Source organism: Schistocerca cancellata, chromosome 6 (assembly GCF_023864275.1).
Source record: "Schistocerca cancellata isolate TAMUIC-IGC-003103 chromosome 6, iqSchCanc2.1, whole genome shotgun sequence".
In the NCBI taxonomy this organism is placed as follows: domain Eukaryota; kingdom Metazoa; phylum Arthropoda; class Insecta; order Orthoptera; family Acrididae; genus Schistocerca; species Schistocerca cancellata.
In genome coordinates this window covers 240818672-240842327 of record NC_064631.1, presented here as the reverse complement: position 1 = coordinate 240842327, position 23656 = coordinate 240818672, and the positions used below count along the sequence as shown (strand labels likewise).

At 42.9% G+C, this 23656-nt stretch overlaps 1 protein-coding gene across 1 annotated transcript in view; it reads right to left on the bottom strand.

Moving 5' to 3' along the window:
- The window catches only part of LOC126191056 (high affinity cAMP-specific and IBMX-insensitive 3',5'-cyclic phosphodiesterase 8A), a 1161190-nt gene that overhangs the window by 440192 nt on the left and 697342 nt on the right, over window positions 1-23656 (bottom strand). Inside the window, exon 4 of the mRNA XM_049931769.1 lies at window positions 17566-17756. Coding sequence (XP_049787726.1) covers window positions 17566-17756 — 191 coding nt within the window. The remainder of the gene's footprint in view (window positions 1-17565; window positions 17757-23656) is intronic.

The following is a 23656-nucleotide window of genomic DNA, read 5'->3' as shown; positions in this document are numbered from 1 at the left end:
ACGAACCTATCCAAATGAAAATGGGCTTCGTCGCTAACCAAACCACATTCACATCAAAGTTCTGTTCGACAATTCTGTGGAAAATAGTGTTGGCGATACATAACCGCTGTTCCGTGGCTTTGGGGATTAATGGCTGATGGGTCTGAATTTTGTATGGGAAGAGATGCAGGTCTTCAACAACAATTTGTCGCAGTGTCTCCCGGTTGATTCCCACCGGTTGTGCAACTCTCCTGATCAATTTCTTGTTTTCAGGCATTTTCAATGTTTTTTGACGACCGACATTGCCAGCATTATCATCACGAACACTACTCGTTCTCTCAAACTTGCGAATCAAATTCTTGGTTCAAATGTCTCTGGGCACTATGGGACTTAACTTCTGAGGTCATCAGTCCCCTAGAACTTAGAACTACTTAAACCTAACTAACCTAAGGACATCACACACACCCATGCCCGAGGCAGGATTCGAACCTGCGACCGTAGCGGTCGCGCAGTTCCAGACTGTAGCGCCTAGAACCGCTCGGCCACACCGGCCGGCTTCAAATTCTTGATTGTTAGCACACCTGAACTTGTTGTCTTCAGCTTGAACTCGCTCGAAAACGTCCTTTGAGCCCCAGGCTGGGCTATTATTGCCCACACAGTAGGCCTCCACAAGCGCTATACGCTCAGGAACGCTGTAGCGTGACATTTTCACATGCAAATGACCGACAACAACAAGACGCTTGCGTATGAGCATACTAATTCCCATCATACCCCGCGGGCAACTGTGCAGCTTGAACGTTCTAACGCAAACCATCCACAAGTTATGACGATTTTATTTCATGTCGTTCAATAATTGTACCCTGTATATTAGGCACACAGAAAAATTAATCTATTATGAGCCGTTCTTTTTTCTTTCCAATTCTGACAAAGTCAGTTTGTCGGGGTGACTGTTAAATGGCTTCCTTTGATTCAGTTCACAAAATGCAATACCTTCTAAACTTTCCACACTAATGAAGGCTTCTAAACCACGCTAATTTCCGAGTGTATTTCTGACCAAACAGCGATTCTGGTCACTGGTGTTCAGTGTTTTTGTTAAACATAGCTTTCGCATTCTTGTGATGATATTTTCGTAGAAATTTTCAGCCCCTAACACGTATTACTTTATATCCAACCGATAAAAGAAATATAATTTTCATGGATATAGCTTTTATTAAATATAACAACACATCATTTTATTATAAATTTTCATCCCCTATTTCAACCCCTTGAGGTCTGAATTTTAAAAATAGTGATACACATATGACAAACACAAACTTTCATAGATTAAGCTATGGAACGGCTTTCATAACAAATAATTTCATGAAAAGATTCGTCCCATACTTCACTCCCTTAGGGTTTGAATTTCCATAAACACTGAATGATGTACTTTTTATTTCTGACTGTTAAGTCAAATACCAGTTTGCACAGATGTAGTTTTAAAAATGTTCCAGTAATTCTTCAATAATGATTTATTTTCAAAAAAATTTTCAGCCGCTAATTTACCCACTTAGTCGTTGAACTTCCCAAAATGCAGGAGCACTTTTTTTTTATTTCTAACTGAGAAAACAAATGCCAATTTTCATAGTACTAGGTTCCAAAATATCTTAATAGTGATATATTTTCAAAACTATTTTCATCCCCTATTTCACTTCCTTAGAAGTGGGCTTTCGAGCACTTCCTTCTTAAATAATGGCTACAGTATAAGATCAATAACCTCTCCAGATTTCAAGTTTCTGTTATTAGCGGTTTGGGCTAGGCAATGATGAGTCGGCGAATCTGCTTGGCCCTATTCCACCCCCTTACGGGTTGAATTACCAGAAACATGGATACAATTTTTTTATTTCTAACTGAGAAGCCCAGAACTAACTTTCAGCGATTTAACTTTAAAAATGCTCTCGCAATGAAACATTTCGTAAAATATTTCATACCCTATTTCACCCCTTTAGGAGTTGAATTTCCAAAAACAGAAAAGCCAGATACAAATTTTTATAGATTTAGCTTCAAAAATGCTTGCATAATGAAATATTTCCATAAAAACTTTCACCCCCTATTTCACCCTCTTAGGGACTGAATTTCCAAAAATTGCTACACCAAGAAGAAATGCAGATGATAAACGGGCATTCATTGGACAAATATATTATACTAGAACTGGCATGTGATTACATTTTCACGCAATTTGGATGCATAGATCCTGAGAAATCAGTACCCAGAACCACCACCTCTGGCCGTAATAACGGCCTTGATACGCCTGGGCATTGAGTCAAACAGAGCTTGGATGGCGTGTACAGTTACACAGTTCATCAAGAGTAGTGACTGGCGTATTGTGACGAGCCAGTTGCTCGGCCACCATTGACCAGACGTTTTCAATTGGTGAGACATCTGGATAATGTGCTGGCTAGGGCAGCAGTCTAACATTTTCTGTATCCAGAAAGGCCCGTACAGGACCTGAAATATGCTGTCGTGCATTATCCTGCTGAAATGTAGGGCTTGGCAGGGATCAAATGAAGGGTAGAGCCACGGGTCGTAACACATCTGAAATGTAACGTCCACTGTTCAAAGTGCTGTCAATGCGAACAAGTGGTGACCGAGGCGTTTACCCAATAGCACCCCATACCATCACGCTGGGTGATACGCCAGTACGGCGATGACGAATACACAGTCCGACCTTTATCAAAGTTGGAAACGTGATGGTAGGCATTTCTTCTTCTTACACGAGGCATCACAACAACGTTTCACCAGGCAACGCCAGTCAACTGCTGTTTGTGTATGAGAAATCGTTTGGAAACTTTCCTCATGTCAGCACGTTTTAGGTGTCGCCACCGGCGCCAACCTTGTGTGAATGCTCTGAAAAGGTAATCGTTTGCGTATCACAGCACCTTCTTCCTGTCGGTTAAATTTCGCGTCTGTAGCACGTCATCTACGTGGTGTAGTAATTTTAATGGCCAGTAGTGTATTTTTTATTTGTAATCGAAAAGCCAATACTCATTTTAATAGATTCAGCTTTAAAAATGCTTTCGCAATGAAATATTTTCATAAAACATTTCATCCTTTATTTCACCCCCTTACGAGCTGAATTTCCAAAAACACTGAACCACAGGTTTTTTACCTGTAAGATAGAAGTCAAATATCACTTTCCATAGAAACAGCTTTAAAAACACTTTATTAAAGAACTACTAATGATTTTTAAAAGAAAGATACACTGCTTCATCCCTGTAGGCGTTAAATTTCTAAAAATGCTGAAACATGTATTTCTTTATTTCTGACCGGGAAACCAAATATAAATTTTAGTATGTTTAGCTTAAAAGCTGTCTTAATAGCGACATACTTAAAACAAGCATTTCATCACCTATTTCATCCGCTTGGGGGAGGAGTTTCAAACAAATGCCTTCTTAAACGACGACTACAGCGTAGGATCAACGCCCTCTGCGAATTTCAAGTTTCTATTCTTAGTGCTCTGGGCTGGGCGATGATCAGTCAGTGAGTCAGTCATTCGGAACATTGTCTTTTGTACATAGAGATTAGCGAAAACAAGAACATCGTTGTGGTCTAGTCCAAGTAGTAGTGGCTGCAGTATGAAACACTGCAGATATTTACTAATATCTCATATTATATTAAGCAGAAGCTACCACTGTGATGACAATAGCATGGGGATGCAGAAAGCAACACAAAATATTGCACTGAGGACATAATTGTAGTATATACACAGAATGTGTAGTTTAGTTCCTGGAGAAGCTCCAGAATATGTTTTCTCCAGTTACAGTCTTACCGGCATTTATGTAATAAAATTTTAAGATTGTGTCTAAGTTCAGAAGTCTTCTCCCTACACTGCCTTTATAATGATGTGGCCTTTGAGATGCAAAAATGAATGTATTGAGTTCTTTTCTTTTAAATTAAAAATGGCTGTCTTAACGATCTTATGTTGCTGTATTTTTATTGTTATTGGTTATAAACAAACAAAATCTGTTTCTTCAGTATCAAACGTAAGTTCATTTACATATATGAGTAACAGCACTGGATCTCGGATTGAATCTTGTGGAACTCAATTACATTTCGCCCGTGAGAAGACTCTTCCCGTTTCCCTTTTTTGAAACGAGCAGTACATCTCCCTGCGTCTTTCCACGAAACACGACGTGAGCCATTTGTTAACGATGCTCCTACATACGGCATGGCCAGTTTGCTTCCCGACCCTTTTTAAACCAGAGTTTTTGTTCCGCCTGTACTGATTTCGATGTGGAGAGGCAATTAAACTTGATCCGTCCTCTTAGCCCTCCTTTTAACGACATTTTTTACTCTTTCTCCTCTTCGTCTTCCTTGTCTTTCTCCTCCTGCTCCCCGTCTTCTTCGTCGTCGGTGTGTCTAGTTATTAGCTCGCACATGCGCTGTGTGCGGCGACAAACGGTTGCCCACCGTACACGAAGCCTGAGTAGGATCGGGCCCCTGGTGCTGACAGTGGACCATTTGGGATGGCGGAAGCCCGCGTCCGATACCTCTGACATTTTGATACGCAGAGTTTCGTAACGTTCCACCACTGTTCCCTGAAAACTCTTTGTGCCATGTAAAAACCTGATACGCGCAACAGCCTCGCTACACATTCCGATCTTCAACGTAAAGAATGAAACACTAAGACTTTCTTCAGATATGTCCTCGTTAATATAGAGATCATCTACTTTTCCTTCCTCTCAGGACAGTTCTAGAATATTTTTTATATGCGAATTTGCATGCAGAAACAGCTAAGCACAAATTCTCTGTCTCTCTTAAGCTGAAAATCTCCTCACTGCTTTAATTATCTTTGCAAAAACACTGAAACTTAGACCTATTGATTAAATCTAATTTTCGTAAAAATAGGCTCGCCACATGCCAGAAGAAAATGCCATGAAACTCTGCCAAGCGGTCACAGAACGGGTACAATATTTGTAAAATTATTGCCATTTTTACATTTCACATTTAACATGTTTCATGATTACATTTATGAAACGTTACATTACGAATTCATAACCAAGTGAACTTCACATACACCGTACATTCACGTTCATTTGGCATTTTTACGAACTTCCGTGTTCTGCTGTGCTCTGATTTTTCCTTAAATTCCTTTCTCCTCTGACACTCATTGAATCTATGAGGGGTAGAATACTCTTTGTACATTGTAGGCTCGTCCCTAATTGAAGCAAAAACCCGCCAACACTGTCAGCAATTGGCCGTCAGGCGGAATTCACCTACACCAGACATTGTGAGGGAACTGCAAACAGGCCCTACTTACGTGTCAGTTACTACTTCGTTGTTATTACGGCAAGAATGACAGAGTGTGACACGCTACAACATTGAAAGAGTGCACTGCTTTTGGTGATCGTCAACTTGAATGTTTTATCCACTTAGTTACTGTTTCAAATCTCATTGGACAGTTGCTTTCTGTCCCGCAAGTGATGCTCATGTGATGTTATCATTGGTAGGTCTGCGCGCTGTGAAAAAGTATGAAACTTCTTCACGTTTTTTAACAAAGCAAAGAAACGGAAAATAATTAAAAACACCGAGAAATGGACTATGATTAATGACTCCGGGAAGATTTTAGGAAAAAATTCGTTGCTGCCACGGCGTCTAACGGTATCTTACGTCACTGTTCATACAAACTGTAATACATAGAATTAAAAGTTATAGCGTCTTCCTGCTGTACATCGTTTTTACGAATCTCATCAACTGACAGGTTGAACTATGTTGCAGCAACATAGGTCTCATAATGTAACTTGACTGTACTCAACAGGACGTGGTTTACATTCCACGGGAAGGATACTCCGAAGAGTTAACAACAAGCCCGGAGAAATAAACAGTGCGTAGTTATGTGTTCAACTCACGGTGAACAGAGTACAAGTTGTTATCATTTGTCAGATGGTCACGCTTTTAGGAGAGGTCAGTTTCGAAACTTTTAGAGAGGTAATCCAACTTGCTGATGCAATTATTCCACCATCAGCCTAAACAGACCATGTTTAAGTTGGAGATTGGTGTGTGGAGTAAGAGTACAACTTTTTTTTTCATAGAGCCACTCTGCTTGGTAATACATTTCATGTTTCACATCTGAGCAATATGTTTGCTTCCTACAAACACATAATTTTTGCAGACAATGAGAAAGAGAAAAGTACAGTCATATAGTATGATTTTTAAGGTTTCCGGTTCTTGACTGGCCCCCATTTGTAAAATACAGAGTAAAATTTTGCCCACTCAGTTTACAACAATGTCTGACCTTCAGTTCACGCTAAAATCACCGTTTTTCTCTGTGCATGGGTCCATAACTACGGTAATTTATCAAATGGAACCTTTCTAGGGCAAGTTCGTTGAGTTATTTGTCTTAAATAACGTTCACTGGCTAATCTGCGATTAACGATCGTGAAATGCTAGACGTACTCAAGTGTAATAACGGTTCGCCTGAAAATGAGAAGTAGTTGAAAGGGATCAATCGTCAAGGGTAAATCTTGCTGTTGAATAAAACGAAGATACCCTTTATACGAAAAAGATTTCATTTTGTGTAATTATAACTTCAAAACATTGTAATGAAATTAACTAAGGTAAACATCATTGCAAACATAGACATAATAAGCAGCCAGTAGCATGAAAGAAATTCAATTTCTTTACCGGTTTCGGGCACTTAGTGCCCTTCTTCAGAAGGTATTTTTGGGTCTGTACAAAAATACTATACCTACTTTTGTACAGACGCTATGAACCACATGATCACGGCATTGGACTTTACGAGCTCGGCGCATCTGAACATCGTCATCGGTTCGGTGATTGTAGCTAGGAACATTAACTTTTTCATTACTCGTGTTCGGTACAGACTTAGCATTCATGAAGTGTGAGCTCCATTGTAATTTGTCAGAACTTTAACTTTTATTCCACCACTTATATCGTCCAGAAAGGGACTTGATTATGTGTTTTACAGTAATTGACGTTTTGCAAAACTGTGTTGTTTACTACAGTGTTCAAAAATTATTGTTCTTGCCACAGTAAATTTTCTGAACAACTATTCAATTTCTATGGTGTTAACTGATTAGTTTTTGGAAGACACTTCAAGAAGAATTTTTTTATCTGTTGTTGTTAATATGGATCTAAAGGCTCAGAACTGTGCGCATTCAACATACTTGTGTCAATAAATATTTTTCTAGTTTAGGTCTTGTACATCAATTATGCTGGGCACGATAAAAAGAACTGAGCTCTTTAAAGGGCTGTATCTCAAACTGCCCTTTCTATCCTTTGGAGTATTATACTTCTCTTATGTTCCATACCCTAAGGAGTAGAGCATGCTGTTTCGATGCTGCACATTACAGGGTCATGGTTTTTTTTTCAGCCATTTTCCAGTCGAGCTGGAGGTGGAGCAAAGAACTTCCCAACTGGGAATAAATCTGAAGGGATTACGAGTTGCCGCATTCACCTTATAACCAAGGGAAATATCCCGAAACCTTCGTTAGAACTGGATGATTGGGGCATTTTTAATTTATTCCTGGGACAACGCTGTCAACTGGAGAAAAATGTATTATAATAAAAGCGTAAAACATAAACAGAGAGAAAGTCCAGGATGCTGTGGTATGACGTTCGAATTTCATGGTCATACCATAACCACACACAGCTTAACAGGTGTTTCATAAATGCAAGACTGATATTACGGTTACTATTCACATTTTCTTCAATCATGTTTTCAAACTTCGTTCTATTTTTCTCAATATATTTAAAATAGAAGTAAAGTCCTTAACTATCATCAAACTTCAAACCAACCACTTTAACACAATGTATACCTCTACTTTACGGCTTCCAGCGACTCGGAAGAGCCTCTTCGCAGCCCTAGTCACTTATGTTGCTAGAAACTTGTGCATCAGTTATTATCTGAGGAATACGTTCCCTGATAACAAACAGTTCCATTCACTCACCTTGTTTCAGGGAGAGGAAGTGTTGAGTAATTAATAATACGGTATTCTTGGAGTATTGATCATTTAAGTGTGGCACACAACTCATTCAGTCGTAACAAGATTGCCAAAACAAAATAGTGAAATGATAAATTACTGAAATTTGTATACTGAAGAAAGCCTCGAGGCGAATAATAAATAATGTATTACGTAAATTTGAAATTTCATATGATACTTAGCATTATTCAACGAAAACCAAGTAACCAGACTATGCGGTATCACTCAAGCGTCACAGGTCTAACCGCATGAGGAAAATATATTATATAAGTGACACTGATCTCATGATTATTGAACTTAAACAGTAACTGTATTTCCACGAAATATACGTATTCACGCATATTAAAAATGTATTATATGCATCTGAAACATTTTGAACAGTATTGAAATGACTTGTATGACACAATAGAAATCAACCTCACGTCAAAACATTCTGTTTTCTTGTGGTACAAGCAGTAATTCGAAAAACGAAAGACCAATGTTTTCGAGCAACATGCTGTAGATATCCTGTACTCAAATAAGTATCGACTAGCTATGGATTTGTTAACACAGGCGGCGAAGTCATTAGAGGCGGAGCCCTAGCTTACACCGTCCACTCACAGTAATGTGACCACCTTTCAAAAGCCTGATTAACGACCTTCTGCGGCGCAAATCGCTACGAGATGTACATGAAGAAAGTCAATGAGATTCTAGAAGGTATCGATAGGGATGTGGAGTCATGCCGCCTCCAGTGTCGTGGCCGGCTGCGCTACGTTTCTCGGTTGAGAACCCACTTCAGTTTCAATTCAGGGAGTTTGGTGGCCAGGCGAGAGCGCTAAACGCCTCCTGGTCCTCTTGGAGCCAATCAAGTATAATACGAGATGCACTGTCCTGCTGTTAGATGCCTGCTGGTAGGGGCTGTATGTAAGGGTGTACATGGTCCCCAATGATAGATGCATACTTATGTTGATCCATTGCACCTTACAGAACAACGAGATCATCTAGAGAATGTTACGAAAACATTGCACAGACCTTAACGGTCGCTCCTCTGGCCTGGACCCTTCCGACGATTATTGCACATAAAATGTGATTAATCTGAAAAGGCCATTTGTCACTACTCAGTGGACGTGGACGCGGTACTGGCGTGCAAATTCCAGCCTTCGTCGCCGATGAACAACTGTCAGAACGGGTGCGTGCACAAGATGCCTGCTGCAGAGGTTAATAAGCAGGAAAGTTCGCTGAACGTCTTTAACGACACTCTCTTGGTAGCCCCTTCATTTATCTGGGCAGGCAGTTACTCAGCCGTTGCATGTTTGTGCTCGCGTACACATCTCCGCTATAGTCGTTCAACCCTGCCATCTAAGGCCTGTGGTGCGCAACAGTTGCCTCGGCGCCGGTTGTAATTAGCGGCATCTCGGCAAGCACGGTATAATTTAACCACGTAGGCACGCGAACAGTTTACAAACTTAATCGTTTCTGAAATGCTACCCAAAAAAAAAAGTTCAAATGGTTCTAAGCATTATCAGACTTAACTGCTGAGGTCATCAGTCCCCTATAACTTAGAACTACTTAAACCTAACTAATCTAAGGACATCACACACATCCATGCTCACAGCAGGATTCGAATCTGCGACCGTAGCGGTCACGCTGTTCCAGACTGTAGCGCCTAGAACCACTCGGCCACTCCGGCCGGCGAAACGCTTCCACTCTTGACCCAAAAGCCAATGATCATGCCCTTTCGGACTTCAAATAACTGGCTCTGTCGACGCGTTACGACAACGACTGCACTGTTTTCCGCGTCCCCATAACACGGTTTATATGCATTCTACTGCTAGTGCTGCCACCTGCAGTCTGTGAGTGGTTACTGCACGTCGGCGTCAAACTCTGGTCGCTTTAATGTGACTGGACCGTGCAGTTTGAGAATGATGATGATCAGCATTCACAAAAGGTGATTTAGTAAGACCACATGACGTGGATCTGAGCCTGCTCATCCCGCATACTGGTATAGACCCTAAACTGGTACGACACACTCTTGGCCTTAGTAACTTTCCTTAAGAAAATCGTGTGTTCGCCAACGAACCGCCATTCCGCTGAGCGTTGCATTTACATTTCCCTTACTGCGTTTAACTGGAAAGCAACCACCTAGATCAATCCTCCACATTTCAATTATACTGAAAGAAATATCATTTAAGACGGTTGATATGAACATTTTGACGTCGAAGAACAAGTTACAAGTTCTATGCCACAAGAGAGCATTGCACAAAATGAAATTTAGGCCCTTTCCTTCTTTAAGTAGTCTATTAATTCGTACGTGGAGTATAGAGCTCACTACTTAACAGTGATGTGTGGCAGTCTTGAAACGCAACGTCCAAAACTTCTGACAGCAGATAGTTTCTCTACAGTACAACACAAGTTCAGTTTAGTTACCTGCACGTACGATATCTCACAAAGACGAGGAACAAATCATTTGGTTTAAAAATGTAGTAAAAAAAGTTGCTACTTTCAAACTATGAAGAACGTTCTCTAGTACGAATAAATTTTATGAGGTTAGCGCCAATTTCCAGCGAGATGAAGTAGGCTACAAGGAAATAAATCTGGAAGGAATTCCTTCAAGACCACGTTCAAGCCAGAATTCCGGCATTCAGTAACTGATTAGAGAGAAACTACAGAAAATCCGAATGAGAATGGAAAAAATAGACTTGTACCCTATTTATCTTCAACAGACAAACAGGCAGCATAGATATATACTGCTTTTAGTGACCATTAAGTAATATAAGCGAAAATGTGTCCACAAGATTTCTGACTTCCAAAAAAAAGATAATGTATCTTTCCGTTATTTTTCTTCCTGCACGTAGGGTTTTACTCTTTAAATGAGAGTTTCTACGAATTTAAAAGAAACAGTAAAACACGTATATATATATATATATATGGACAATTTTATAATAACGATTTGTTTTAGAATGAGATGATAGTACTGGTGAATATTTCTTAACCCTTGTTTTCCTGATTGTTTTATAGCCACTGATGAGGTGACTGGAAGAAATACTCCGTTTGGTCATTCGCGTGTAGGGATATACACTCATACACTCATGAGTGACACGCGGGGTAGCCGCACGGTCTAGGGCGCCTTGCCACAGTTCTTGCACTTCGGCATGGGTGGGTGTGTTGTCCTTAGTATAAGTTAGTTTAAGTCAGATTAAGTACTGTGTAAGCCTAGGGACCAATGACCTCAGCAGTTTGGTCCCACAGGAACTTACCTCAAATTTCCAAATTTCCACTCATGAGTCAAAACATTACGGCCACTCCCCACCATAATAATGAGTGCCGCCTTGTGGCGTTGCGTCACGTAACGCGGAAAGGATAGTATGTAAGCGGTGCAGAGATAAATGAGGAATCATTCTAGCGACGATACGTAGCAGAAATAGGGAAAGCGACATTGACAAAGGACAGATTGTCATGGCCCGCCTTGTGTGAACGTGATCTCGCGATCTCGTCGATTCGCGTGCTGCTGTCGTAAGCGTCCATGGAAAATGGTAGAAGAATGGTAAAACAACGAACAGGGGAGACGGTGTTGGACGCCCATGCCTTAACACAGAACGTGGATGCAAGCAAGACACCCATCGATCTGTGGCAGACCTGAAGACGCCGTACAATACCGGTGCAGGCACAAGTGTCTCGGAGGACACTGTCCAGTTCATATTGTTGAACATGAGGCTACGCAGCAAACGACCCTTTCGTGATCCCATGTTTAGCAGAAGACATCATCAATTACGGTTTCAGTGGGCTGGGGATCGTAAAGGCCGGACTATAGAACAGTTGCAACGTGTCATTTGCGCCGGTGAATCACGTTTCGTTACACCTGGTCCTTGGCCGTGCCCGTAGATGCAGTCATTCAGGCGAACGGCACCTCTAAACATGTACGCGCCTCGGTCGCAGGCCGGTAGGAGTGGTATTATGCTGTGGGAGACATTCACCTGCGCTTCCTTCTGACCTGTGGCAGCAGCCGAAGTCACCATGAAATGTATGGACTGCGTGAACATTACTGCATACCATTTATATCCCTTCGGGGATGGCCGGCGAGAGTGGCCGAGCGGTTCTAGGCGCTACAGTCTGGAACCACGCGACCGCTACGGTCGCAGGTTCCAATCCTGCCTCGGGCATGCATGTGTGTGATGTCTTTAGGTTAGTTAGGTTTAAGTAGTTCTAAGTTCTAGGGGACTGATGACCTCAGAAGTTAAGTCCCATAGTCCTCAGAGCCATTTGAACCATCTGAACCCTTCAGGGATGACGTATTCCCCGAAGGCGAAGGCTTCTTCCAGCAGGTAACTGTCCGCATCCCAAGGCTGGTGCTTGACAGTGAAGTCGCGTTGATGTCCTTGACATCAAATTCTCCAATGGAACACATCAGGGACGCTATCGGGCACCTACTCCGAGCCCACAAACCAGCGGCCCGTAATGTACGGGAGTTGCGTGACTTGTGTGTGGATATCTGGTGTCACATACCTCCGGAAACCTACCAAGCATTTTGAAGAAGGACATTATTCCACCAGACTGCGTTTAAAACACTCACTAAGACAAAAAATACGACGAAAGAATTATCTGAATGGGACGGAAATCGGTAGATGTGATGAACATGCACAGGAAAACAAATGATTACAGCTCCAGAAAAGTCGGATGATTTATTCAACAGGAAAAGCTTACGAACTGAGCATGTTAATAACACGTTGGTCCACCTGTGTCACTTAACCAAACAGTTATTCGGCTTGCCATAGATTGAAAGGGTTCTTGCATGTCCTCCTGAGGGATATCGTGCAAAATTCTGTTCAATTGGCGCATTACACCTTGAAAATGTCAAGCTAGTTCGAGGGCCCTGCTCTTAATGCTCCTTATGTTCTGAACTGAGGAGAGATCCGGCGGCCTCGCTGGCCGAGGTAGGGTTTGGCAAGCACGAAGACGAGCTGTAGAAAATCTCCCCGTGTGCAGGCGGGAAGGCGTTATGTTGCTGAAATGTAAGCACTGGATGGCTTGCCTTGAAGGACAAGAAAACGGCGCATAGAATATTGTCGACGTATCACTGTGCTGTGTGGGTGTCGCGGATGACAACCAAAGGGGTCCTGCTGTGAAAAGAAGTGACATCCCAGACCGTCGCTCATGAATGTCGGGCCAAATGGAGGGCGACACTCAGGTTGATATCCCACCACTGTCTGGGGCGTTACCAGTCAAGTCTTCGGGCTGAAATCACATTGAATGTAGTAGAATTATCTTCAGTGATGGGTCCCGATTCGAAATGAGCCTCAATGACGAGCGAAGACGTGTCTGGAGACGCCCAGGACAATGGTAGGATACCCACCATACGGCTCGCCAACCACGAGTGGTGGTCTGGAGTGGCATTTCTTTCATAGCAAAAAAATGGTTCAAATGGCTCTGAACACTATGAGACTTAACATCTGAGGTCATCAGTCACCCAGAACTTAGAACTACTTAAGCATAACTAACCTAAGGACATCACACACATCCATGCCCGAGGCAGGATTCGAACCTGCGACCGTAGCGGTAGCGTGGTTCCAGACTGAAGCGCCTAGAACCGCTCGGCCACAGCGGCCGGCTCTTTCATAGGAGGACCTCTTTGGTTGTCATCTGTGGCACTATTACAGCACAGTGTACGTCGATGATTTTCTACGCTACGTTTTGTTGCCCTTCATGGCAAGCCATCCTGCGCTTATATTTCTGCAAGATAACGCCGTACTCGCACATGGTGAGTGCCTCTACTGCTTCTCTTCATGCGTGCCAATACTTATCGTGGTCAGCGAGGTCACTATTTCTCTCCAGTTGAGACAGTCTGGAGCATTATGAGCAGGGTCCTCCAACCAATGCGGGATTTTCTCTATCTAACACGCCAGGTGCACAGAATTTTGCACGATATCCCTCATGAGGACATCCAACAATCCTATCAATCAATGGCAAGCCGAATAACTGCTTATATAGGGATCAGAGGTGAACCAGTGCGTTACTGACTTGCTCAATTTGTGAAGCTCTTTCTCTCGAAAAAATTATCCAATTGCTGTGAATTTGCAATCATTTGTTCGTCTGTACATGTACATCACATCTATTGATTTCCATCCCATTCGGAAAATTCCTTCGTGCTGTGTCGTTCTTTTCCTTTTTCATAGAGTATTTTATTTGTCCTATTACTTTCGGGAACTGCCCATTCTGAAGTGCGTCTATAGTAACAGTTGTGTGTACTTCGTTAAAAAAAATCGCTTGACAGACATATTTGTGGACAGCATGGTCATCAACGGCCATCATCCTGTAATGTTTAGTACAAATCGCAGTGTATGCACTTGTTCATGTAAGTGTCACTTGTGTACGACAGCGTGCGAAGGCCCACGCACACAGAGTGGCTGCTGTGTTGAGTTCCAAAGGAGGACCAATACGCTACTAAGCATAATGTTACGGCTCAGCAATATAGTAAGAAGAACAGAGATGTCATAATGATGATGTAGAAGGTGAAAGCATGGGTAAAGGTGCAAAAACTATTAATTTAGGAAGAAGATGTGGAATGGCGAAAGTATTTTGGTACAGGTGAAATGTAATTGGGCTTAAGGAGAGAAAAGATGAGAGGTAACTGTAATGTGCTAGGAAGACGGGCAGGAGGAAAAGAAAGAGAAGACAAAGGATCAGTAGTAGTAGAAGAAGACGAAGAAAACTAAGAGGAGGAGGAGCAGGAGGAGGAGGAGGAGGAGGAGGAGGATGAGGTAGTGGTGGTGGTGGTGGTCGTGGTAGAGGAGGGAGATGGGCGGAGAGAAAAAACTTAGGTTTTATAGAAGAAGTAGACGTCAGGCTATATTTCAAGGTGTGGAATTGGGAACCTACTCTTCGTCTGTGGTGATGGATGGAAAAGGGTTTCCTGAAGCTTATGGGAAGGAAAGATTAAAAATGAAAAATTAGCGGCCGTACTCGACCACATAATTAAAATTTAGAGCAGTATCAAGGAAGCGGAAGTATCAGCATGTTGCTACCAAACGAGTAATCATAATAACTGCCATGTAGTTCAGTGCCAGAATGAAACTGTAGATCAGAAATAGAGTTTTAATTGGTAGCTGGACCCAGAATTAAGAAATACAGCATAAAGGCGGAAGAAAGGAAGAACAAACTCACTACTGTTTGCTCGCAAAATTACTGATACATCAATTGAAACTGTTACATACTTTAAACGATTGTTATTCTTTCCACTGATTTGTGGCAATCGAACAGTATAGGATCTTTTAACCTGTTTATGCGAAATATGTTGCATTTATTTATGCTCAAGATCAACTGCCGGTTCCTACACCAACCATCGACGTCCTTCCTGTAGACTACATTATCGTCTGCAAACACCATCATGGAGCTTCTGACGTTATAATGTAAACAGTAGCAGTCCTGTAATGCTCTTCTGGGATAGACCTGCAATTAGCTATACATGTGTCTATTCTGTTCCATTAAGACCAGAGTGTTGGACCGAGCGAGGTGGCGCAGTGGTTAGCACACTGGACTCGCATTTGGGAGGACGACGGTTCAATCTCGCGTCCGGCCATCCTGATTTAGGTTTTCCGTGATTTCCCTAAATCGCTTCAGGCAAATGCCAGGATGGTGCCTCTGAAACGACACGATCGACTTCCTTCCTCATCCTTCCATGATCCGATGAGACCGATGACCTCGCAGTTTGGTCTCCTTCCCCCAAATCAACTCAACCCAACCCCAGAGTGTTGAGTTCTATGTGATAAGAGTTCCAGAATCCATTCACCAATCTGGTTTCATTCTCGGCAAGCTGGAAGTTTTTTCACTGAGCATTCGTAAGGAATTGTATTGAATGGTCTGATTACTTCAAGGAAGTCGGCATTAACCTGGACTTCGATATCTACTAAACAAGCTGAGTTTCGCAAGACACCTGTGTGTAAAATCCATGTTGACTTTAATGAAGGAGATTTTACTTGTCCAAAAACATTATGGTCCATCAGAATAAATGATATTCATAATTCTAGAAGGAATTGACTTCGGGGATGTAGGCCTATAGTTGTGTGCTTGTGTCCGATTTTTTTCCAGTAGCTTGATACCTTCGTTACTCCAGTAACCTACGATTAACTCGCCACTAAAAGGGAAGAAAATTATTTCTTAACGCTTGCGCTGATTTGTGTGAGCTTTCTTTTTTGGGAGAGCCGACTGGTCGCGAATTGCAAAACCACAGTGAAAATCAAAAATGTTTTATTTGCAACATTATTTAGAACTTCAACTATTTCTGTACATAGTCAGCACTCTGACTTAGACATTTGTCGGTTTCTGGTACCAGCTTTCTAATACCTGCTGGTCTGCAGTTTCTGTCTGTGCCAAAATGCTATCCTCACAGTCAGTGTTTCCATGTGGGCAAAGATATGAAGCTCAGAGCGAGTGAATTCCGACCTCTATAGCGGGTCATCGAGCACCTTGCATCGAAAACGCTGCATGACCGTCTATGTTGCAGTCTTGAAGAATGAGAACGTCTGATGACAACAATCCTCTTTCCTTGTTCTGGATTGCTCTTCGTAGGTGATATTGTCGAATAGTTTGATCTACTGGCTGAACAAGATCATCGATTGACATTCGCTTCCTTGCCCAACGGTCTGCATAGTGAAAGTCTGTACGTCCTGCTTTGAAATTCCTAAACCATTGCTGCACTTTGCTGTTATGGGTGATAGTTACGTTATGCAGTTGGAATGAAATGAGGTCGAATGCCTCAGCATGCACTTCACACTTGGTGAGAGACTATACAGTGCGGTTTAGATACCCCTACTCATGGGTTTTATGCATCCCACAACGCCTTTAAAATATCACGCACAAGATTTTCGTATTCTCTCGCTCACTACATGAAAACTGTTAGTCCTACAGAAAAAAATGAGCAGGCCATTTCGTAGGAAATTTAATGTAGTTAAATTGTGTACTGTTATAAGCTTTCCCTAGAGGTCACAGTTTCCGAGTTATTCAAGAAAAGCGTAAGAAAGTGACATTCAAACACGTTTTTCTTGAAAAACTCGAAAAACTGTGGTCTCAAGTGAAAACGTATCCCCATAAAAATTTAACTACATTAAATTTCCTACAGGAAGGTCCTGTAAGACTAACGGTTAAAGCGTAGTGAGCGAGAGAATTCGAAATCTCACATGTGATTTTTCAAGGCGTTGTGGGTTGGATGAAACCTATCGGTAGGAGCAGCTGATTCACCCTGTGTAGTTTTAGGCAAATTTACGTTCTCACTGTGGACTTCAAATTGAAAATTTCTTCTTGACGCGATCAGTGGGAGTGCTAGAAAGACAGTGCAGCACATCTCCGCAAAGCTTCATTGGATTTTCACTGTGCTTTTAATTTCGCGACTGACTGGACCTTCAATAATAATAATAATGAAAGTGGTCCTCAGTAGTCCTCATAAAATTCATACAACTGGCTACAGCAAGCTAAAGTCCAATCGTGTTTCTGTCTAATTTGGACCGACTGTACACAGCATGCTGCTACGTACAATACAACCTAGTGCCCAAAAAATTAGCTTGCGCCTAAAACAAGATCACACGAACTGCTACCGTACGACTTGATGAATGATGATGATGATGATGATGAATCCTACCTGCAAGTAGCCTCGCCGTCCAGGTTGCGTGGGTAGCGGCAGTCGATGATGACGACCTCTGGAGGCGCCGCCTGGAACGACTCGACGCAAGCGTCCCGGCTGCGCACGACGCGACAGTCGTAGCCCAGCCGCTCCGCCGCCGACCGCAACGTGTCGCTCTGCGCGTCATCGCGGCCGATCGCCAGTAGCACCTGCAGCACAATAAAAAAAACCTCTTATTCTGAAAATCTTCTTTGGTAGCGTGTACGTGCGGTATTCCTTCAAAATGAAAAAAACTCACTTTAAAACAATTCTTATTTATTTTCAGTCTCAGTTGCACAGTTTTAAATATATGAAACGTTTCGGTCTCTCTGGGTCATTTCAGATCTGTGTAGCTGCGTCAACAACCCGTCGTTTCTGCGTCAGGACAACGTATTAAAATACCGATGGTGTGACATAGACACGGAGGGCTGCTGGAGCATCTACATAGCTCTGAAGATCATCCAGAGAAATCGAAACGTTTCATGCATTTAAAACTGCGCAACTGAGACTGAAGAATAAATGAGAATTGTTTTAAAGATCAATAAACGTGCTGTTCTCTCGCGACTATTACGTTGGTCACACTGAAAACAAGAACGCCGAACAAACAATTACTCTATCCGAAGATACGTCACACTAATACCGTGCCAAACAGCCTTGATAATGGCCTCGATTCGGGAAGGAAGCCAATGCATAAATTTCTTCCATAATGCCAATCATTGATGACTAGAGCCTGTAGAGACACCAGGTTGCGGAGACGTGTATTGCTATGATTCATCAGATACACACATAACTACAATTAGCTTTTTTGGGATTGAAATCACGTGGTTTAGCGGACAACTGAGGTGCGTCAGAGTGTCTGAGTGTTTGTCACAGCAGGAACGTAGGTGTAAAGCCCTATGAACACAGCTATTGTCATCTAGGAGAAAGGGCAACATTTGGTCACTGTGCATGTGGAAAACCCTAGTTCATATTCACGTAAATATGAATCAGTGTTCCTAACTCGTAGTAAAATAAAAAACACCCCCAAAACATGACAGAACCACCTCAGGCCTAATCTATGCCTTACACACAGTGCGGGCTAAACTCCTCATCGCCCCGTTCGGGGCACTACCTGGCATCATTTGAAAAGAGGAAAAATCGGGACTTGTCAGAGCACACTGTGCAGTTTCTTTGTTATTTGGCCCATTGAATATGTACTGTTTTATATAAGTGAGCAATGGCGTTTTGCTAGGTACCCAAATTCAGATGTCCATTGAATACAGTTCCCTCCGCAACTTTCGGTTCGAAACCGGATGAGGTAAATCTGCGTTCACTGACAGCACAAATTCATGTCAGACTTGCAACCTAACATGGTTGACAATGAGTGACACTCGTCTCCACGTACTGTCGTTGTGTACTGTTCTTTACAAGCACTTTCATAGGCCGTATTACATGGCTGTACGTGTTGCAGCACTCGTTGTACACATTTACGACAGTCTGCTTTGACACACTGACAAATCAGTCAACAATTAACAGTGTGGTCATCGTACGTGAAAAACATGAAAACTCCTTTCGCTACTTTGTCACGTCCCCATGTTGCCCCATTTTACTACGCTGATTCAGTACAACCTACTGGCACATACACACAACAGCAATGTTTCAGGGTTTCCGGATTGAGTTATAGAAATTTCGTCATAACACAAAAAAATTCCCCAAAATGATACCATTTCAGCACTTTTTCCAAAATATCTTAACTCTACCTACTCCTGTAAGATATTATTTTTTATCAGCATTGGCAGCTTGAAGAGTTGGAGTTGTGTGTTCACGTCCGTAAAATTTATAATACGTATCAAGAAATGATAGCACCTAAATTAAAATTTTAAATTTGCAAATAAAAACAACAGCCTGACCAGAAAAAGAACAAATATGATCTAACGGTGCCACATTTTCTTTCTTCATGTTTTTATCGTTATTCTACTGATTTACCATTAGCACACAGACCGCACTTCCCTTCTCAACTCGACACCTCTCTACCCTCTACGCTAATGTGAACACACAAAACCTGCAACTGTGTTTTTTACTTATACCTTGTCAAGGCGCTTAACCGCCGATCTTCCATTACCTTGTATTTAATTGTAGCAAATCATATCAATACCGACACGTTTTCGGGAGATACGCAGTATCTGAAACAGCATAATTATATTCTTAGGACATACGTTCTAATTTAAAACCCACTAAATACAAGCTTGAAATAAAACGACGAAATTCAATAGTGTGTCTCCTCAGAAGTCGATAGGACCACGCCAAACGGTCGAAACTGGTCATGTTCACGTCACAGTCACGTCACGGAGAGGTATCATCCTGCTGGGCCTAACGTCTCCCACAAAAGAGCAGGCCTCTGGATTGATTTGAAGGCAGAGTGACGTCTAATGAAAATCTAAAAATTAAGTATGTATTGTTCGAACAAAAGTATCCGAGGTGACATTAGTAGTAAGGCTAGACAGATAAAATACTTCCCAAATTTCCCCGGTACCGAAATTTTTTTCCCCAAAAATTTCACTTCGGACAAGTTCCCTTTAAAAATATATTTCCCCAAAACTAAAAAAAAAAATCTGGAATCGCTGCAATGTTTTGACTTACGCTATCTGTGGAGGGTCTTATGACCGCCTGGTAGAAACGCTACGCCATCTACAGGGCTGCGAATCGACAAGTACATTGAAACTTCCTGGCACATTAAAACTGTGTGTCGGACCGAGACTCGAACTCAGGACCTTTGCCTTTCGCGGGAAAGTGCTCTACCAACTGAGCACTTAGGTAGCTCAGTTGGTAGAGCACTTGCCCGCGAAAGGCAAAGGTCCTGAGTTCGAGTCTCGGTCCGGCACACAGTTTTAATCTGCCAGGAAGTGTCCGCAGCTCGTGGTCGTGCGGTAGCGTTCTCGCTTCCCGCGCACGGGTTCCCGGTTTTGATTCCCGGCGGGGTCAGGGATTTTCTCTGCCTCGTGATGACTGGGTGTTGTGTGCTGTCCTTAGGTTAGTTAGGTTTAAGTAGTTCTAAGTTCTAGGGGACTGATGACCATAGCTGTTAAGTCCCATAGTGCCCAGAGCCATTTGAACCATTTGATCTCTAGGGAGCGCCGTGGTCCCGTGGTTAGTGTGAGCAGCTGCGGAACGAGACGTCCTTGGTGCAAGTCTTCCCTCGAATGAAAAGTTTACCCTCTTTGCCGGCAAGTTAGCTCACCGTCTTCGGTCAGATGGGTAGTTGCCCTCTGTAATAAAAAAAAAACTGAGTTAATCGATCAACAACGAACTTAAAAGGGTGTCTTACGACGTCCGCCTCGAGCAGTTACGACGAACAAAAGCGAACAAAATGAGATAAAAAAAAGTTGGTAGAGCACTTGCCCGCGAAAGGCAAAGGTCCGGAGTTCGAGTCTCGGTCCGGCACACAGTTTTAATCTGCCAGGAAGTTTCATATCAGCGCACACTCCGCTGCAGAGTGAAAATCTCATTCTGGACAAGTATGTTCTTTTATGGGGTGACCAGTACGTTGGGCTTACGTGAGGCGACTTGTAAACAGTGACATTCTTTGGTGTTGGGTCTGAGGAGATCGGAAGATAGCAATGTCCCTCGAGTGGCAGAGTATATGGCTGGCAACGGTGTTGCTGCTACTTGATATTTCGATGTTTTAAGGTCAAACTTTGAACGTGCGCTGTGGATAAAACATAGCTTTCAAAACTATCGTGTCAGAGATGCAAATTCTATAGGAATTTCCGACATTCTAGAAGTTCGAAGGCGAAACTCCGCTACATTCCCAGTCGGCATAAGACTCAAAAAGAAAGGAAAGGAATGAATATTTGACTGTGCAGTGGAATCCCTGTGTTATTCTGAATTACGATGAAGTGTTCCTTTGGATATGCATCGCTGCAACTGCGAATACATTTAATGTATTTCATAACGGCTGTAGTCACCGCAATGCCTCTTCCTTTGATGTCTGAAGGAACTTTGAATGGTATTTCTGAATAACACAGGCGCTGCAATATCATACTTATCCACCGATACTGAGCAAGCGACTTTGAAGTAAAATGTCTCCCCTGTACGGGTATATACATAATGGATGTGCGAGAACAGGATGCAGACACACGGCTGACGGCATATGGAAGCTTGGGTCTGGCTTTGAGTCGTGCTTGGACAGTCAAATGTAGTCTGCTTTTGGCAGGGCAACAGAGCGACACGGCAGGGTTTATGTGTGTGGAGCGCGAGCTCGCCCTGTTTACATTCTTGCGGCCGTCGTTTACGTGCCGGCTTTACTGTCTACGATACATGGCGAACCGTTACCGTAAAGCTACACTCCGAATTACTTTCTGCTACGATTATGCCCTACCAAGGCACTCGAGGTCAAGTGTTTTCTGCGAGAGAAAGTGCAGATCCCGGCAACCGACATTATAAGAATACATTTGTCGGTCGTGAGCAGCACGGTTTATGTTTAAATAGACCAAACAGGAGCTCCGCTTCTGTCATGTTGATGGTAATGTCGGGGCGGTAACCGTCGACCACGTGGGCTTAGGTATGCGTACGATACGCATTTTCGAATTGGCATTCGAACTTCCTGCACAGGAAGTCGTCGCGGCACTCCGACCATACGGCACAGTCCACGGCAATACTGCGGAGAAGTGGATGCAGTTTCGGATATATCCTGCCGTAAATGGTGTCCGTCAGGTCACCATAGATCTCCAAAGCCACGTACCGTCTTACTTGTAGATCAGCGGATTCCGTGCAATAATTACACACGACGGCTAGGCTCTGACCTGTTCGGAGTGCGGAAAAGAAGGCCACCTGAGATCCGAATGCAGAAGACAGGTAAACACCTGACACCACGAAGATCGACAAATCGATGGTCAAATCGAAACCGACTGTATTTCGACCGCCATCTTGTCCACTGCACTACAGAACTGTTTGTGATCATGTATCCAAGCTACTGCTATGTTAGTGACAATTTGTGAACAGTGACCAAGACAGCCACGGAAATGGAAACCACCCCAGCGCATCACAACGAGACCGTCACGCCAGAAGAAAAAAATGAGTAACCGTTACTAAACATTTTCATGCAAACATCAGTCTAGCTTCCAAAGTGGCATCGCCTCTTACTAAGTTTTCTCTTCTTCCACAGGATGACCACAGCATTTACGAAAAGACTATGTAACATCAGTATGGTCTTATTATAAAGTTGTTTTTGTAATGCCATTTAGCCTGAAGATGAATAAGTAATACAATAGTTGACAAAGTTTGTGACTGGTAGTGGTAATTAAAAAAAAAACTTTTATATAAGTCTGGTCATGGAAGTTGCTGCACGTCTTGCACAGAAAGTTGAGTTTCACGGGAATTGTGGACAAGCAGTATCCCGTTGGGACAACACATCACCTTCCTGTTGCAAGAACGCCGGGTCTGACAACATTCTGCAAGTACCGAGTGCTGTTTAGAGTCCCCTCCAGAAACACCAAAGGTGAGCGAGAGTTGTAGCTTATCGCACCGCAGACCTTAGGGCCTGAGGAGGGGCCAGTGTGTGTTGGACGAATGTTCTCTACGAGACAGCTCTCATCAGGCTGAGATCATACTCCGACACTCCCACCACTTGCGTGCAGGCAGAATCCGCCCTCGTCGCTAAAGAGCACGGCGAGGCATTCCATCTTCCAGGTGATCGTCCGACGGCACCAGTTGAGCCGTGCACGTCAAAGCTGTGGCGTGAGTGGAAGACGGGCGAGGGGTGTGCCTGCCTGTAGCCTGACTACTAATAACCGGTTCGCAACAGTTCGTGTTGACACGTCTGAGTTCACAGGCCCTCTTATCTGTGCTGTTGTAGCTTTAAGATCTGCCACTGCTGCCCTTACAATACGACGTTCCTGGAGGGCGTCTGTGCTGCGTGGACATCCAGAACCTTGTCTACAGGTGTGAGAATGTTCACGTGTCCACTGATACCAGCATCACTGCACAACTGGAGCAGCACATCTATCTTCTGCGACGCTTCTCCGAAAGGATAATCCTGCTACTCGGAAGGCCACAATTTGACTCCTTTCAAACTCTCTTAGCTCGCTATAGG